Source organism: Rhinatrema bivittatum, chromosome 17 (genome assembly GCF_901001135.1).
Source record: "Rhinatrema bivittatum chromosome 17, aRhiBiv1.1, whole genome shotgun sequence".
Classification (NCBI taxonomy): domain Eukaryota; kingdom Metazoa; phylum Chordata; class Amphibia; order Gymnophiona; family Rhinatrematidae; genus Rhinatrema; species Rhinatrema bivittatum.
The window spans coordinates 17679643-17699454 of NC_042631.1; the positions used below are offsets into that span (position 1 = coordinate 17679643).

General features: G+C 47.9%; 2 protein-coding genes across 3 annotated transcripts in view; both read left to right on the plus strand.

Annotated features, from left to right (window-relative positions):
* SLC39A13 (solute carrier family 39 member 13) overlaps positions 1-19812 on the plus strand; it is a 140144-nt gene that overhangs the window by 30170 nt on the left and 90162 nt on the right. The gene's annotated exons all lie outside the window — the stretch shown is intronic.
* LOC115079052 (transmembrane protein 178B-like) lies at positions 1523-18488 on the plus strand. The gene is made up of 4 exons (XM_029582056.1): positions 1523-2420; positions 13705-13818; positions 15530-15667; positions 17279-18488. The coding sequence occupies exons 1-4, from the start codon at positions 1700-1702 to the stop codon at positions 17521-17523; spliced, it is 1218 nt and encodes a 405-aa protein (XP_029437916.1). The 5' UTR covers positions 1523-1699; the 3' UTR covers positions 17524-18488.

Below are 19812 nucleotides of genomic sequence, written 5' to 3' on the forward strand. Positions count from 1 at the left end.
CAGTGCTGTAAACTTTAAACTGCAGGCCCTGGCCTGGGTGATGCCAAATCTGTGCTGGATGCTGAGCAAGAGGAGGGAAGACATCGTCTTCCTTGGCTCTGGGCCTCAGGGAAGGGAGGGAGCCTGCAGGGCAGCACCCAGGGTGGGGGGTGTGCAGGATTGACAAAGAGGGCAGGGGGGTGTAGTCATTAGCAGGGGGGGATACGTGTTCTGCACAAGGATTATCCTGCTAAGGGGGATCCTTTTACCCTGCATAAATTGGGAACTCCCAAAACAACAAGTAAAAAAAAACCAAAAAAAAGAATTGTAGAGCAAGGCCTATGAGTGCTGCCGTTTTTTTCCCCCCTGAAACAAAAGAGCAACTATGAGTGTAAAATGTTTTATAAGCGGGCTTAAATGCATAGCCCCCCACCAAGCCTGGGTCCTGCATTCCTTGGGAGTAATAGGGGCCCATGCCCTTCTGCAAATCCTGCCCCTGATGTCTAACATCGCATCCCATGGGTGCGGCAGGATCTGCAGCCGCCCATGGACGTAGACATCAGCGCCAGGCCAGAAGGGACCGTACCCCCCCCCCCCCCTCTTCTGTGCTGTTCAGTATCTGGGGGGGGGGGAGGGAGGAGGGACCTTCCGGGGGTAAATCACCCTGGGCCCCCAGAAGGGACCGTGCCCCCCCCCCCTCTTCTGTGCTGTTCAGTATCTGGGGGGGGGACGGGACCGGCTGGGGCCCCACACCCCACTAGGGTGCGCCCTGCCCGGGGACACAGACCCAGTCCAGAACTAAGGAGCCATGGAGAATGTAAGAGCTCTCAGGAGCACCAGGTTCTTGATCTCAATTTAGGGGAACTCCAGTTTTTCAGCCTAATTTATAAGGAAGAAATCCACAGATGCTCGGTGAGTTAAGGAACTGTTGGATGGAAAAGCTGATGATTCGGTTTTGGATTTTCCCCCCCCTTTTCATATTTTGGGCTGGATCCATCATTTTTTTTTTACCAGAAAACTTTCTCTGGGTTTGTGGCTTTCCCGTGAATATACCTAACCTGAAATTGCGGATAATGTGTACCCAGGCGGGCAGACAAGGTGAATGCGCAAGCGATTTTTAAAGAGAAAAAAAGAAGCCTTCCCGACGAGGCGGATCTCTTTCTCCCAAAGCTGCCCGAGTTGTGCGAGTTAAAATGTCCCTGCGGCGTGGGTTTGAGGAAAGCGGCGGCGGCGGCAGGGTTCAGGGCTGCTGGGGGTGTCCCCCCCCCCCCCCCCCCCCAGGCCGCCAGGGAGCGATTTGGGTTCCTCTTCGGGGGTGAGTCCGCCCCCTCCTCAGGGAAAGACCTTGCCGTGAGGATGCGGGGGGGAGATGATCGTGGCCCTGCCCGCGCCGTCCCTTCCGTAACCCCCCAGCCTGCCCCCCCTCCCTCCCTCCTCAAGCCTCTCACTCAGCCCCAAGAGGACAGGAAGGGAACTGCAGCGGCCGCCGCCGCCCTCCCCCTCCCTTCTCTTCCCAGCTTAGGTGGGTTTTTTTTTTTTTTCCTCCTTGCAGGAGGCATCGGAAGCTCTGGCCTCATGCACGGCGGGGATCCCTTTCTTCCTGCTCCAGGGGCCTGAGCCCTGCCCTGGCCCTCGCCCTCCCCCGATCGCCTTTCCGCGCCCGGGCGCCGAGCTGCCTGCATGGGCTGTGGGAGGGAGCTGGCAGAGGCTGAATCAGAAGATGGCGGCCATGAAGCTGCTCACCAGCGCCGGGCTCTTCCTGGCCTTCTCCGCCCTGGGGCTGCTGGCCATGGCCATCTGCACCGATTTCTGGTACGAGACGGACGCCCGGCGGCACCGTGAGCGCTGCAAAAACTACGCCAACAAGAGGACCGACCCCGGCTACATCTACATCACCAACCACAACCTGCCCCTCCGCATGCCTCCCCGGGGCAGGAGCCCGGGCCCGGCCGAGGCGCACGGCCCGGATCGTCCCGGGGGGGGCGGCGGCCCCAAAGCTTCCGGGAAGGAGGGCCCGAGCTCTGCCAAGGGAAACAGCCCGCGCCCTCCCGGGGAGGCCGGGCCCAGCCCGGCCAAGGGGCACGGCCTCAGCCCTTCCAAGGAGGAGAGCCCGAGCCCCACCAAGGCCCTCGGCCTCGGCCCCACCGTGGGGGCCGGTCTGAGCCCGAGGCGGGCGGGCGGCCCTCTGAAGCTGCCCGCGGCCGTCAGCCCCAGCCCGGTCCGGGAAAGCGGGGAGGGGGGCGGTCTGACCGTGCCCGGCGCCGGGGGGCGAAGCCCAGCCCGGGGAGCTGCCCCGCCGCGGGCCAAGCGCTACCTCATGCACGCCAGCTCGGCCCTGGAGTCGCACTGCAGCCGCCAGTACAACTCCACCATCTCCGGGCTGTGGAGGAAGTGTCACCGCCTGGGCTTCGACCCGGACACCGAGGAGCTGATCGGCAAAGGTCAGTGCAGGAGGACTTGTGATCAGGGGGGGGGGGTGTGCACTGTCCAGCTGATCCGCAGCCCCAGGTCCTGCCCTTTGGGGGGGGAGGGGGGGGTCAGGGAGCAATCCAGAAGAGCGGCAGATCTCTGGACTGTTGCCCCTCGCCTTCTGATGTCGGTGCTGAAATTGCGTGCGATCTTGCCCTCTTTAGCTGCATCACAGGAGCCCCTTTGGTGGTTCAGTGTTCTCCCGAGAATGGAGGAGGCAGGCAGGCGCCGCGAGGCCCCTGCAATGTCTGCTTGGGAGCTGGGGGCTTCCCGGGCAGATGCTCCCATGTCCCTGTCCTGGTCTCGAGGTTGGTTCCTCACTCTCAGTGTCTGAGGAAGGAGCTAGGGAGAGGACCTTGGCTCAGTGCCTTCCTGGCAGCCAAAAGGGTCCAGATTCAGGCCATTTTCTTGGCATAACAAAATCCGATGTGCATTGCCAGAATAAAACATTGTGGGCCAGATTTGCTAAGCAGTTTTCCGTAAGAGCCAAAGTTATAAAATACAGGCGAGAAACAGACCATGCTCCAATTCCGGTCATGTTCAGTATTGTCTCTGGTCATGTTGGGTTTCTGGCTGGATAGCAGGCTGGGAAATATTTTCTGCTCACGGATGCTTGCGCTGCCTGCTTTCCTGAGGCTGGTATGTTGTTTTCCTGCTCATTTCTCGGTGGAAAATCGTTTTGTTTTGTTTTTTTTTGCTGGCAGGTTCGGGACTGTGCATCTCTTATCTCTGCACCGTGCACAGTACAGGGGGAAATGCGTGTCCATTTCTCTTTGCATGCAGAATTGGGCTGCTTTGGGTTTCCAGTTCAGTTTTTGTCTGAATATTTCTGATTTTAGTGTGTGGTCACTTATTCTCTATTCGGTGAGGATTTGTGTGTGTGTGTGTGAGACCGAGGTGAGGTATTCTGCTAGCCTGTAGTTGCTGTGCAGGGATCTATAGCAGCCTGGCTTGTTTTGTTACCCAATTTGCTTCTGGCAGGAAGTATTGGGGTTGAAGGGCCTTTGAATGCTGCCTTTTCAAGGGTAGTATGGTTGCTGCTTATGTCCCTGGAGGTAGTACTGTTTTGGTATGGCAGATTTGCTACAAAGGTGCTGAGTGAGGTAGGGTTTTTTTTGTTGTTTTTGTGGGGGATTTTTTTGCTGGATTTTGTGTTGCTTCACAAAGTGCCCGTTAGTAGAGGGTGTTTGTGTCACTGCTACCCACCTGAATATTTTTGTTTTGTGGTGAGTAGTATGGGAAATGCCCTCCTCCTGCTCTGCACTCCTTGTTGGGAGAGTTTCTGTGAATACAGAGAAACTAGAAGTGCAGGGTTTCACAACAAACGTAATTGTTAAACACTGAGAATATGAATTTTACCTGGGAATAGTACCTTACTGGTACACCTGGTCATGACCTTTGTCACTAAACAATTGATTGTCTTGTATGATATATTGTAACTGAACCTTTTGTGGCACCTGTTAGAATGTACTATAGTACGCATTCACCTACCTTAATTTATGTGCCTACATGTAAACCGTTGCGATGGTATATAACTTAGTGACGGTATAGAAAAGATTTTAAATAAATATTGGGATTCTGTCCCATGCTTTATAGTTTTGTGTTAATGATGTACCCCAGACTGTTGGAGAAATGCTTGAATGATGCTACTGAATAATTTAGTAATAGTTTTACTATGTGGCTGAAACTAGACAGAGATTTCATTTTTTTTTTCTGTATAGGAGGCTCTTTATTTTATCTTGTACTGTCTTTATAGCCAACTTAATGTTCCCAGATGTATGTGTAGTCAGACCAAGATATGTACAATTTACTATGCACAATACTTCTTGGTTATTTAGCTAAATTTTGATCTTTTTGTAGATTTTTTTTTTTTTTTTTTTTTGTGGAAGATCATAATTGTTGTCATTTCCCAATTCACCTGCCCATTATTTACAGTCGGTCTCTAGCAGATTTAGTTTCTCTTGCAAAACTTTCTAGGGTAGGAGATAAAATGGCAAGATCATCTGCATACACAGGAATTGAGCTCTGAAAACTGCTGTCCATGGTCCTGAAGCAGTGCTCTGCGTGTATTTCGCTCCAGATGCAGTGAGGGATTTAGAAGAGAAATGGCAGACAAAGTCCCTATTGTCAGTATTCCTACAGATTCAGGGCTGGCCACAACTTCTCCCCTCCTCCGCTTACTGGTGCTGCTCATCTGCACTGAAACAGGCTCCTCTTCCCCCTGGAACTCTCCTGTGCTGCTGAAGAGACTTTCAGCTCCAAGAGAAGATCTAGGAAACACAACAAAGGTCCCAGAGGACAGAGTAAGTGTCTCCAGAGATCTAGCACAGCACTGGGAGATGAGCACAGGAAACTTTGGGAAGACCCTAGGAGAAAACACAAAGGCACAGGAGTCCAAAAAAAAGGCTGTAGACACTGAGCAAAGAAAGAGGAGACCAAGCACAAGATCAGAAACACTAAGAAGGATGAACTTAATAATAAAAGTAACCCAATTGGGTCAAATCAGAACTTCATCTAGCCCATCAGTGGCAAACAGTGAAAAGTTGCCTGCACGTTATTGTAAGACATTTATGGAAGACAGATAAATCACACCATATTTAACATAACAGTCAAGGATGTTATTCTGGGTCAGGGCATCCCTGGACTGTTATGTTAAATATGGTGTGATTTATCTGTCTGCCATAAAAGTCTAATCCCTTTTTAATCCAATTATTCTACTTGCCTCACAATACCCAGTAGCAGTGAGTTCCACGAGTTAACTCTACATTATATGAAGAAGTACTTCCTTCTGTTTGTTTTAAATCTGATGCCTGATGGTGTTATGAGGTGCCACTTAGCTCCTGTACTACAAGACGTGAATAATAATCACGTATTTACTTTCCTCACACCTTTTATGATTTTGTGTACTTCTATTATATCTCCCCTCAGTTATCTCTTTTCCAAGCTGAGTAGTTGTAATTTTTTTTAGGGTTGTCCTCCTTGGAAGATGTGCCATAACCCCTAATCATTCTTGTTGCCCTTCTCTGAACCTTTTATTAGTGTATTGTCTTTTCTGAGATGCAATAACCAGACATGCACAAAGGATTCAGGATGTGGATGTTACGATTCCTCTCGTAGCTGTGCCATGGGAGGCCGCTCACCTTTTCTCTGGAGGCCGCACCAAAGCCGGGGCCTTGCCTGGACAGTTTGTCCCGGTTTTGCGCCATGGCCTGGGAGGCCTCTGTTGCCATCTGCGCCTACCTGAGGCCTGCTCTGCTTCCTCCTTGACTTTCTGGTTTGGGCCTCGCCCCTTCTTCCTAAGGGGTTGGCCCGCAGCTCTTCTCTTTAGTTATAGGGCCAGCCGGGTGTGGCCCATCTAAACTCCTCCCAGGGAGTTGCCTGCTTCCTGCTCTATAAAAGGACTTCTCTTTCAGTCCTGCTTTGCCTTGCATTGGAGTTACTTGCTCCTGGATGTCTCGCCTTCCAGTGCTCCGTCAGGCCTTCGTTCTTCATTGGAGCTCCATGTCTCGTCTTGATGTCAGTGATCCCGTCCTGATGTTCCTCGCCTGTTCCTGATGTCCTGTACCCCAGGTTCCTCATCGCCTCCTTTCCTGGCGTGCCATGTCATGGTCCGTGACCAGCCCATGGGTAGTGGCTGTGTAGGGCGCTCATGGTACAAGGCCATCTTCACCTGCGCAGTACAAGCCTCCGGAAGACTTCTGCTTCAGTCCTGAGTTGTCTTTGAATCCTTGCTTGCTTCCGTCCCAGTCTTTGGAGTTCCCTGCATTGCGTCCATCCATGCCAAAGACTCTGACTGAACCTGTGCCATTCCAGCATGGTCCGCGACCAGCCTAGGATGGGCTGTGTAGGGCACACCTTGATACAGGCTTCTACTGAATCTTCGCCATGTTCCAGTTTTCATCTATTCTACACCTCGTCTAGGGCCTGCTTTGCATTCAAGCGTGGTCTGCGACCAGCCCATGGGTAGTGGCTGTGTAGGACATGCTGCGTCACAGTCTCAACCCAGTACTTGATCTTGCTCCTGAATACCTTTGCCTGCAGTACCTTGCCTCTGAACCTTCGTCCAAAATCCTTGCATGAGTCTTCGTCTGTACCTCCAAGTTCCTCGTCTACGTCTAGAGTCTCTATGTTCCAGAGCCTTCGTCTGCCCTCATCCGTAGTCCAGCCTGCTGCTTCATGTCATTCCTTGTGGCAGGTCCGAAAGGACTGGGAATGGTTGGAGGACTGTTCAATAACCAACACCATGTGTTGGCCCCAGAAGCATGCAGGTCTGGCAGAGGGTCAGACCGTCCGCTCCACCCATGCTGGGACACGTCTTGCCTACCTTGGTGCTGCCTTGGAGTCCTCTGGGGTCATGCCGAGGCCTAAGGGCACACTATCTCCACAAGTTGGGACCGCTCTCCCAGCGCTCCCTAACAGTGGACATACCATGTATTGGCAGAGTGGCATATTGACATTTGGCTTATTCTTGTAAATCCCTTTTTAATAATTTTTAGCATTCTGTTTGATCTTTTTGACCACTGCTGCATATTAGGTTGTTTCTTGAACACTATTCACAATGACTCCAAAATCTCTTTCCTGAGTAGTATCAGTCAAACTAGAACCTATTATTGCATAAGAGGCATCTGGTTTGTTTCCCCATGTGCGTTACTTTGCATTTATCTGTGTTGAACCTCATTTGTTGCTTTATTGACCACTCTCAGTTTTCTGTGATCTTTTTTTTATAGTTCTTTGTCATGGGCTTTTGTAATCTGCTTTTCCATGTTGATGTTGAAAGCAGAGAAGAGAAAGCAAAGAAAGAACAATCAGATATAAAATTAACAGACAAAATAATGCACGGTACATCAAACACAAAATTATAAAAACCTTAATAGATTTTAAAAATGGTTAAATATCAAAATAAAAAAGCACATCATAAAAACAAATCCATTACATAACAATCGCACACAACAGCTTTGATTTTGATTATCTGAATAATTTTAGGTCATCTGCAAATGTTGACACTTCACCAACACTCAGCACATGTCTGGCCTGTTCGAAGAGAAGAAGGAAATTTGGATTCCAAAAAGGGATAAACTGTGGAATGGAAAGTGGGAAGTGCCCCTTCCACTGCAGCAATGGCCATTGGTTCTGTGCCAGAGAAGAAAGTGAAGGGACTAGGTCTTGGTATTCTGTTCTACTGGGAGCATGGAGCAGCGGATACAACCCTAAACAGAAAGCAATGGGGGGTCACCTGCACAGAGCGGCAGCTACAACCCTAAACACCTCGATGGGCAGATTAGAGGGGCCATTTTGGTATTTAACTGCTGTTATTTACTACATCAAGCATCCCTGGGAAAGGGGCTGACTTCATTGGATTACATTTTGGTTATATAGCATTCCAGTCAGGGGCTGCCACTGCCCGTAGTCTCTGATGAGAAACCATTAGGCAATTTAATCATTTTAATCTAGAGTACTTACTTTGCTTCTCCCCCTCCCAGCTGCTGGGATGGAGTGAAATTGTAGTGATGAGAAATAAATCTCCTGGCTGTCTCTAGCTACCTGCAATTTCCTGAAATCCAGCCACTAAAAGAAAGCTGTTCTGACCATGGCTGCCCCATAGAGAAAGGGAAAGGCAGAAGAGTGAATAAAGCAATCACCAAAGGGCTGAAGGAAGGTAGAGCAGCAGCCCAGCACATTGGACATTGACGGGGGAGCAGAGGAGACAATGGAAAGGATGGGTCCCAGTGTACATACATAAGATGATCCTTAGTTGTATATTGAATGGTAAAGAGCTGTATTAATCCTGGAGAAAACTGAATTCTTTGCAGGTTATGATACCTATTATTAGATCAGCATAAACATTATTGAAAGATATGATTGCTTTGATTTGATTTATCATCCCCCATTGTCCATTCAGCTTTCAAGAACATATTGTATGTCTTTCAGAGGCAGAAGGGACTTATGTGATCTCATCTCTGTCTAATTGTTATCCTGGTCTAAGAAAATGTATTTCATCCTGCAGAGAATCCTGAATGTGATAAAAGGAAGACGAGCCCCATCCTGATTGTACGGGGTCTCATTTCACTGTATCCTAAAGAAAAGTTGCTAGTTGTTATGATGCAATAGATGAAAGGGCTCTACAGGAGTCTTGCAGGTGTCATAGTGGATAACACATTGAAATCGTCGGTTCAGTGTGCTGCGGCAGTCAAAAAAGCAAACAGAATGTTGGGAATTATTAGAAAAGGAATGATGAATAAAACGGAAAATGTCATAATGCCTCTGTATCGCTCCATGGTGAGACCGCACCTTGAATACTGTGTACAATTCTGGTCGCCGCATCTCAAAAAAGATATAATTGCGATGGAGAAGGTACAGAGAAGGGCTACCAAAATGATAAGGGGAATGGAACAACTCCCCTATGAGGAAAGACTAAAGAGATTAGGACTTTTCAGCTTGGAGAAGAGACGACTGAGGGGGGATATGATAGAGGTGTTTAAAATCATGAGAGGTCTAGAACAGGTAGATGTGAATCGGTTATTTACTCTTTCAGATAGTAGAAGGACTAGGGGACACTCCATGAAGTTAGCATGGGGCACATTTAAAACTAATCGGAGAAAGTTCTTTTTTACTCAACGCACAATTAAACTCTGGAATTTGTTGCCAGAGAATGTGGTTCGTGCAGGTAGTATAGCTGTGTTTAAAAAAGGATTGGATAAGTTCTTGGAGGAGAAGTCCATTACCTGCTATTAGGTTCACTTAGAGAATAGCCACTGCCATTAGCAATGGTTACATGGAATAGACTTAGTTTTTGGGTACTTGCCAGGTTCTTATGGCCTGGATTGGCCACTGTTGGAAACAGGATGCTGGGCTTGATGGACCCTTGGTCTGACCCAGTATGGCATTTTCTTATGTTCTTATGTTCTTATCTTTCTAACAAAGCAGATCCAATTGTGAGATTTTTATGTTGATCTTATTATTGATGTATTATCATTTTATTGATTATTTTATTGTAATTGTACCCCGCCTCGATGTTTTTGATGAGACAGGTAGTCAAGGGTTAAGAAATAAATAAACAAACAAAACAAGGGGGAGTGCCTCTTAAGTTTGAGATAAAAGACTTCACTACCTTCAAAAGGTGGTGGAGGTGGTATTCAAAGAATGGGGGAAATCATGAAAAGTTTTGCCAGTAGAAATAGTTATGGCCTACAAGACTAAACCAATTCAGAATTAAATGGGGCAAGTTGTTAAAGGACAAAGATATTGGCGGGCGTCATAGTAAATCTCCACAACTGGCAAAGTGCGTATTCCTCCTCGGTTCCAAGCTGATCACATACTTTGCTCTGTGGCAGAACTGACTAGGGATGCAGAGGAATTTTTCATCTTCCTCGGAATTATCCTACAGAGGGAACTGAGAGGCAATCAGAGGAAGGTTGGACTCTGTGGCTCTCTGTAAATAATAAGTGTGCATAATAGAGTTGTTATTAGCCAGTGGTTCTAGTAACGTAAGAAACCACAGCAAGAGAGAATGCATGCTTTTAGCATTTAGCCAGGGATGGAAATATACGCAGTAGCTCACTGAGGAGCCATAACATCGACAAGGGTGTGTGTGGGTTGAAGGGTCCGGCAGCCTTCACAGTTGTTTTATTTCATTTACAAATGTCCCATAGCAAAAAATGCCAATATTAAATCCTACGTTACTGTCACTTCCGCTGTCAAAGCAAGATTTGATATCATCATAATACCCAGACTCTGAGGAAAATAATTACAGTGACGGAAATGTCTCCTTTATTATAGGAGCTAAATACCTTTAAAATATTGCTGCAATTTGGGTTGACCCGGTGGTTCAGTGGCGGTGCGGTCTAGTATTCCTAGGCTGGGGGTGCATGTGTGAGCAGTGTTCACAGCTCGTGGAGGAGGGGAGGGGGTGGTGAAACTTAGTAAACCGACTTAGGGGTGCATACTGGGTTCCAGAGGGAGCCACAGTCTGGCCAAGGATTGTTGCAGCAGTGGCTGAGTGGGATGGGATAAAATGGGGGAAGGGGGGAGGGCATGGGTAGTTGTGTACAGACCTGTGTCTTGTGCAGCAAAATTTGGGGGGGGGGGGGGGGGGGGAACGACAGCATTTCTGCCTGCAGATCCCCAATCGCAGCTTGGATCTCTGAACCCTTCCCTTCTGGCCATTTCTCTCATTCTCCCCATGGAACTCGGGCTGCTCTGTTCTGGTGACGATGCCATCAGAGTAAAGCGAGGGTGGGGGACAGAGTCGGCCTATGCTCGGAGGTTCCACTCCCGTCTGGGCTTCCATTGCTGCAGTTAAGCTCCTGAGGTCCAGAGCGTGAGGAATAAAGGGGTTCGGAGGTCCATGGCATGGGGAGGAAGGGCAGGATGGAGGGGAGGGAGTGGGCCAGCACTGTTGGCTGAAATCCTGGTGCCATAGCCCAATAAAGGTCTGAGCTGGAAGCTAACTGCCAGGCCAAAAAAAAAAAAAAGATTATGACTATATTTTAAATATTATATACTTGTAAATGGGCGATAATCCTATATCCTTGCAGGAACAGCAACACCACCATGAATCTGGTCACAGAGCAAGGGTATTCTTAGCCTGCACAGAGCATCATTACTGATCGGCTGTGTCTTCCCCCCAGCACCAAGTGACGGCATCCCCAACCTAGTCACTGAGCAGCAGTGTCCCCACCCCCGTCGCTGAGTAGTGAATGAAAAATTTGTGAAAACATGTTCACAGTTGATTTGACCAATAGTTTTTCTCCTTGCTGATTATATACATATGAAGATTAGCAATGGATCGAAACCAGATCTGATGTGCACACTGGTAAAATATTGTGTATACAGCTAAAACAAATTGATCTCAGACAATAGAAAATTCCTCTGTTGCTTCCATGTTGTACAATCTAGGGTTCCCTATAAGAATTTGATGTTCTGGAGTTATATGGAACGACTCATAGTAACACCGTAAATCAGGGCTTCACAAACTTACAGCCAATGTGACACGTGACCCTAGAGGACCAGCAAAACAGATTAGCAGGGGTGCGGTCCCCTCCAAAAATCACCCTCCCTGCACTCCAGTTGATCCCCTCTCTTAACCTCCACCCCCTCCAGAAGACCTCCCCTCTTAATCTGCTCCTCTCCAGAGGACCCCTTCTTTCAGTCCTCAGCTCCTCTCACCCCCACAGCCCATCTCCTGTCTTTCACCCCCTCCCAACCTTTTTGCATCCCACAGCTGCCCCTCTCTCACCCCCAAGCCCTTTTTATAATCCCAACTGATCCTCTGCTATCCCGTCCCTCTCACCCCCATCGCCCCTTTCCGCCTCACTCTCATCTCTCCCTCTCCCAGCCTCACCTCTTCTCATCCAACCCTCCTTTCACAACCGCCCTCAGCAGATGTCTTCTCACCCCCCCACCTCCCCGGTTGATCTTCTGTCATTCCCCCTTCTCACACCATCCACAGGCAATCCCTCTCCATCTGATCCAACCCTCAAACCCTTCTGCATCTGATCCCTCCCTTTGAACAGCCCTTCCTCCCAAAATACCACTGGCCATGGCCAATGGCAACATTTTCCTTTGGGCCCCGGGCTAAAAGTGGATGGCAACTGAAGGGACGAGAAGGTAGATGGATGACAGGGGCAACATTTTTATGTGGGGTAGGTTCAGTTGTGAGTGAGGGGCATCCCCTCCCCTCGTGGCTGGTGCCAAGCTTGAGGGTGATCTGCAGGCGATGGCAGCATTAGTAATGGAAGCCCTTGAGCCAGGGCAAGCTCACAGGCTTTGTGATGCCCCCCCCTCCCCCCCCCATCCCTCCTCTCGCCGGGCTTTCTGTTACCCCAGGAACTCATGGGGAGGAAGGACCCTGCAGGGCCTGTGAGTGCCTGCTGGCTCACGGGCCCCCACCCCCAATGCTGCTTCCACTTGGGCCTGAAGAGTACTTCAGTTTGAGGACCCTGTGGCCCCCAGCTGAAAATGTTGTGAACCCCCCCCCCCCCATCTGGGGGTCCCAACCCCACAGTTTGGGAAGCCTAAATGATGGCAGATGAAGACCAAATTGGTGTTTCAGTCTGCCCAGCTGAGCTTCTGCTGCTTTGAGTACCTCATCCTATAAACAGACTTATACTTAATGTCCATATGCAGTCGGACACTAGCTCCCCCTCCCCCCTCGGTGTGGCTTATTTATTTATTTATTTACCTACCTGCCGCCTTAACCCTTTTCCTACCAGTGCCTTCCAGGAGGCCTGAGGCAGTCCTGCTGCTGCTGCTTAGGTTTCTGACCTTTCCGGACAGGTTGTGCCAACGCAGCCCCTACCACCGTTTGTTTTAGGTCATAACTGCTGCTCCGGGCAGGTTACCCCGCTGCTTCTTTACCGTACCATCCTGTACATGATCCAGCACTTGTGGCCCCCCCCCCTCCCTTTCTACCACTAATCCAAACAACCAGTGAATCTGCTGCCCAAACATTCGCCCCCCCCCCCTCCCCATAGAACCATTAAATGATATATGACTACCACCAACTTGCCGGCACTAACCTAGTTGGTTTCTGGGGAGGTGTAGCCTGTTTGCACCAACCCAGCTACCCTGTTGCCTGCAGTATCTCCCACCTTTGCCTCTGTGCTGGAGGGAGGGCAGCAGAGTAGACCTCCCCATACTGTAGTACCTGACAGAAGGACCATCCAGACCCATCTAGTCTGCCAATACCAGCCCCGCTGCAGTGCCAATAGGTGCCAGCTCTCTTGCCACCAGGGACCCTTTTGTACTTATCCCATGAATTCCGTTACCATTTTCCTCTCCCCCCAGGGAGCCGTTCCATGCGTTCAGCACCCTTTCTGGGAAGACATATTTTAGGCTGTTGCTCTTCAGTCTCTCCCCCTGGCGCTCCTGGAGCATGCGGTGTATTTTTCTATAACTGGTATGCATATATTTCTAAAGTAGGTCAGAAAGTCTTCTCTGAGACGGGGGCCGTGGCTGGTCAGTACACGGAGTGCTACATTTTCAGATCTCTCATTAGCCCTTTCAGAGCGAGCTCCGGGGAAGGCTTGCATTGTCCTGTTTTGTCGGAGCAGTTGCACCTTTCAGCTGTGCAGGAGTCAGCACTTGCAGGGGGTTTTTTCCCCAGGGGAGTTATGGATATATTCACTTTGAGTTTCTGCAACTTATCTCCCAGGAGTTCCAGTATGGGGGGTGCTGCAGCTTGGAACTGGGAATCATTCTCTGCTGGGTGGCAGAGGGAGAGGCACTGATTTCTGACTGCCTGTATCTGTGTTTCAGGGATCATTGAACGCTGCATACCTGTGAAATATCATTACACCTCCTCCTCTTTGCCACGGAACCTGCCTATCAATACCACCAAGACCATCCGACAGGACGAGTGGCATGCCCTGCGTAAGTAACCATCAGGCAATAAAACCATAGGCTAATCTTCTTTATCCACCCGTTCCCTCAGTTTCTGTGGCCCTCCTCTGTCTCTCAGGCGTGCATCCCTCCCCCTCACTTACATTGCTAGTCCCTCAGTCATTGATTGCCCTCCCCGCCTCCCAACAAATACACATTCTCAATCTCCCCAGTCACCAGGTTTCCCTCCTGCTTTCCCCCACTGACACATCCTCCATCGTCTCAGTCACTGGTCCTCCCCCCTGCCCCCCACCCTCCCAAACGTTCTCCACCTTCACTGGACACCCTTCCCTTTTACAAACATACACATAGTCTCCATCTTTACTGGACATCCCCCTCCACACACACACACACACACACACACACACACACACACACACACACACACACTCCATCTTCACGGCCCCCCCTCCCCAACATACACGTTCTCCATTTGCCCATTCACTTAAGACCCCCTACCCCTCAGGTACATTCTCCATCTCCTCAGTCACTGGCCACCCCCACCCGTACACATTAACTCTCCAATCACTGGAACCACACACACACTCACACACACACTCACACTTACACACACACTTACACACACACACACTCTCACACACACTCTCACACATACACACTCTCTCTCTCCATCTTCAATGGTCTCCCCCCTCTCTTGCGCCCACGCACATTAATTCTCCCTCACTCCAGTCACAGGAATCAACCCCCACATTCTCCATCCCTTAATCACCGCAGATGGAAAGGTAGCCCCAGTTTACCATTATCTGACCCACTTGCTGAGACTCTCGGCAGAGGCCAAATCGAGCCTCTCACCCTTCGAGCAGGACGCTCCAGCGCATGCTTTTACGTACAATGGCAGGGAAGTTTGCCCTGTGGCTAAACAGAAGACTTTTGGTTTCAAATGCTGTTAATCTGGCACCTTTTATGAGCACTGAAATTATCAGATTTTTTTTTTTTTTTTTACTCCACTGAGCATTAAAGTGGATGGAATTTTTTGGAAGGATGGTCCTTAAATCATGCAGTCTTCATCCCTCATTAACTCGTTAATCTAAAGGGAAATTTTACTCCCCAAATAGTAATGATAATGAATTCTGAAAAAGGCCTGTTTAGAAAAATTCCTTTTAAAAAAAAATAACACGGTGCAAATCTTTGCACCTACGCACATGTAGTCGCCAATCAAGAAATGGTATGAACGGAAACGAGGCCCCCGGCTAACCAGTCCTTCCCTCTGAATGATGTGCTGCCAGGTTCTTATTTGGGGGCTCTCACCAGCTCTAATCTACTGGGGGGGGGGGGGGGCATGCATCACTGTCCAAGACTTCCACTGCTAGCTTCCCCAACACCACAGACACAAAGTGACTGCACCCCCCTTGACCACTGGGATGGTGATCTAGGCAGAGGTGTTGATGAACCCTTTCACTGACCCAGTAAGGCAAGCCTTATCTTCTTATGTTATTTTTGTTTTTTCCACCAGCTGTGAGGAGAACCAAGCGTTTTTGCTTTTTCTTTTCCAACTCCGCTCCTGCTTTCCTCCTCTTCTCTCTCAACGGCTACTTTCGATGCTTCTCTTTTATTTTGTTCTTGACCCTACCTCTTTTTTTTTTTTTTTTGTCTGATCTCTGTCTTCGATCTGTTTCCAGCCCTCTCAGATTTCATTCCCCCCTTGCCTGTGTGCTTTTCTTTTTCACGCTCCCCTGGACAGACCTGCGCAGGATGACAGCCGGCTTCCTTGGCATGGCAGTGTCCATTATCCTTTTTGGCTGGATTGTCGGCGTCCTCGGCTGCTGCAAGCAGCATGATCTGATGCAGTATGTGGCAGGTTTGCTCTTCCTTATGGGAGGTAAGATACGTTCTTTTCATTCCCTACTTTAGTAGTATTTTCTTTTTGAAATAAGTTATAGAACATAGTTCATATCTTGTAAGTTTTTAAAATATTTGATTCTTCTTCCTGGAAAATAGTTTCTAATACTGGCTCACCATGGTGGTAACACATAGCAACAATGCCATTCTAGTCTTGATCTTGGGCAACCCTGATAGTCCCCATAGGTACGAGAGGGGATTTCCACACAACCCTGACCCTTGGATAACAAATGCCTTGTTCCTGAGTCTCTATGATGGTTCCCACTTTCGGGGTGGGATTTGCCATTCTGGCCTTGGGTCCTGTGTCACTATGATTATTCCCCCATAGTAAAAGTGGGATTTTCCCCTATAGCCTTGTACCTGGATATCTATGTTGGCACACACAGGCACAGAGGGATTCAGCTTTCTAGCCTTGATCCTGGCACCCGTGTTAGTGAGGGGAAAACTTTTGTAACAGTCAGCATGTTCAGTGGGGAAACTAATATTAAGAGGAAGCTGCAGCTGAGGTCTATGTTAGGGTTGCCATTTGGCCCCATGACATCTATCCTGGCTGTACCCCAATGAATGCATGGATCCGAAGCGCTAATTTTCTTAGGAAAATCAGTGACCCAGTCAGAACTACAAGGCCCTGAATGCTATAAGAGTAAAGATGTAAAAAAATTAAACAGAGCTTGGTCATCTGATTTAACGAGTTTAAATAAGGCACATTCATCTACTTTGATGTGAATATATTTATTTTATTTAATACTTTTTTATAACCGACATTCATGAAACCATATCATATCATATCGGTTCACATCGAACAGGGGGTGTTATAACATTAACAATAGCACGGAAAGATAAGGATAAGTTACACTGAACAGGGGTTGCTGGAACTTGGTTTATGGAATGTGAAGACAACAAGAGAGGCAAGGGAGATGGGAGAGTAAATCAGAAATGAACAATGTATAATATATATGTAGGACCACCATTTTGTCAGCTAATACTCAATATGATATGCTGTATAATACTGGTCCACTTTTTAAATACTTTTTTTTTAAGTGAAATGCATGTAAAATAAACAACATTAAGTTGAAGAATCTCTCTTGAAAAGACCAGTATCCACAAAGTCCAAAAGATATTGAAAAGTGAGTGCCTGCAGTCATATAAAGTCTTGTAAAGACAATTGCATGACCTATCTTAAGCTGTAGTCAAATGAGACTTTCAATACAGCTTCTTGGAATACTTGTAGTATCGGAGCTCTTTTGGTGCAATAGAGTAAAGCCAGGACTGGATTAGCCCATTCCTTATGACATGGAGCAGGTGGCAATCCTAGTCTCCATAGCTGAAAGGAAGTCACAAGGCTATACCAACAGTGCTAGTGATGTTAGCAGTTAAGATAAAATTATTAAGATGCCCCTTCCCATTTGTATTTGCACTATATTTCATTTCTGAAGAGGTATCAGTGTTTGAAGTTTCTGATTTACCGGGGATTATCCCACTGCTACTCTGTTAAGATGGTGCCCTCAGGGACCATACACAGCATTTTAGATGGACACAGATGGTTGACCTTAACTTGCTGAGAACACTAATGCTGAACCATTTCTTACAGGTACGTGCTGTATAATATCCTTGTGCACCTGCGTGGCTGGAATAAACTTTGAACTTTCGCGCCATCCTCAGTACATCTACGGACTCCCGGAGGATATTAGTCATGGCTACGGATGGTCCATGTTCTGTGCTTGGGGGGGCCTAGGACTCACGTTGCTGGCTGGATTCCTCTGCACGCTGGCTCCCTCTCTTAATAGCCCCCGTACTGCTGTGCAGAAACCCAGACAGGAGAATGGGGCTGTGTGACTGAAATCAGGAGCCCAAGATAGGATGGAAAGGAAAGGAAGAGAGACTCCATCAAGCACAAACCTGGGACATCAGTGTTTGACACCAGCATGGAGATGGTTTTCTATTCACCCGTTGAAATTTGTGCCACATTCGTGAAAGAAACAAAAAAAATACAAGGAATCAAAATGCTTAGGGACATTCAGGCAGTGAAAGGGACACAAGCCAAAGCACCAACATGCTTATGACATGGCCAAGAATAAAGAACTTGACTCAGAAACTCTGGTCTCCTTTGGCTTCCCAGCTCAGGAGCCAACTCGAACACCAAGTCATAAGAGAGCTGCCTCCCAGCAGCTTGGCCTCCCACAAAGGCATTGAACGACTTCACTGTTTTGTAAAAAGCAACCTTGGACTCTGGATGCTTGTATTATCCACACATTGATGGTTTTTAACATTCTACTTTCAAGTGCAGCAAAGTTGTCTTTTCTTTTCTATACATGGAACTCATTTTTATTTTTTTATACTACCTGCAGCCTCCTCTGGATTCAGATGGACACTAGAAAAAAAAAGTCCTCTCATCTCCCTGGAAGTGAGCCATTGTCATGCAGGGAAGAATACTGCACAGGGGGACTGGTGCCTGTGCGGCCACAGATCCAGAACAGAGCAAAGACGGGTGACATTGGGCTCAACCTAGCACAAAAGGGAAGTCCTCGATGAGGTTGGTAACCGTGCTACACTGGGTCTTCTCTGCACCGAAAGAGGTTTTTCTAGGTTAATGGTTGCTGTGTGACACTTTGTCGAGTCTAAAGCAAGAAGTTGCTGTGTGCGGACTGGGATCTGTGGGAATCTTGTTTGAATTAGAGTAAGCCAAAAAACCGATATTGGCAGAGTGACAACTGTGCTCAGCCCAATAGCAGAAGGAAATGTTTAGACACCATCTTACACCTGTAAAACCAGCTGGCACAAAATTTTAAAATATTAATTTTGGAAAAAACAAAAACCCACACCCTTCAATAATATTTAATAAACCAGTGAAGACTTGTGTGAACAGAGGTGGCTAGGCGACGTGAAGGTCAGGGGAGAATTTGGAAACTTCAATATAGATTTAGGAGCAATAGGCCCTGTCCAACGAGCCTCCTCTGATAATGCGAGGAACATTTCTAGAGATGGGAATCAACATAAATACAATTCAACTGGACTTTGCTATATTATGACATGAAAAGCTATCGTACAAGATAAAAAAGCATAGGAATTGGGGAGTCCATTTGTCCTTGGACAAACACTGCCTAGAGGGCAGGTTCTAGTATTAATGGATAATAATCAATCAAAGCAATTCCAAGTGGGCCAGAGCCACAAGTGGTGTTGCCTCAATTGTTGGTGCTATTTTTGCCCCTATTAAAGACATTCATAATTGCTAGCAATACAGTTTAGTTGATAGTACCAAGTTGTGTTGGGTTATAAACACCATCCAGCTCAAGTGCAAATGACATTCAACGTGGGCAGGAATGGATATGCAGAATATATATTTTGCATGGATCAGTGCATTCTGGGGATAACTTAGGTATGAGCATTCAAAGCTAGGTAATAGCTACTAAGGCTGAACAAGTTGTGTGTACTAAAATTAGGAGTATATTAATCTCTCTTGGCACTGTTTGGCATTGTTAGGCCATGCCTGCAGCATGTGATACAATTATGGGCAGCACACTTCAAGGTGGCTATGAAAGATAGAAAAAAAAGTCAGAGAATGTGAACAGACTGCCCAGTAAGGAAAGAGTTATTAAGATATATCTTTCTTAAAAGAGAGAAGAGAGAGGGAATATGATTGCATTGTCTAATACATTAGAGTCATATAAGGATCTTGCCATGGGGGCAATAAACCAAACAAGGGGACATTTTCTGCCACTAGAAAGATGTAGCTTCATCACTTCTATAAGGAGTTTGTTACATTGACAGTGGCAAGAATGTTAACTATGTTTCCAGAAGTTGCCCTAGCTAAACCTCTGGCCATGTTTAAGGGGAGATTGGATCAGGGCTAGCCCAGTGGCAAGAGCTGGTTTCGATTCCTGGCTAGGACTCTGCTCTTCGGGCTGGGGATGCCATGGAGGGCTGGAGTCTCAGCCATTACTCAACATCAACACCTAGTAGCCAGGCTTGGGGTTCTGGAGGGAGCCACAATTGGCGGCTCCTGGCCCCGGATTGTTACAGCAATAGCCGGGCTGAACCGGGGAGATATAAAAATAGGAGGAAACAACAATCCTCAGAGTTGTGAATAAGGGCTCATGGCCAGTAGAAGTTGGTTCTGATTGAAAT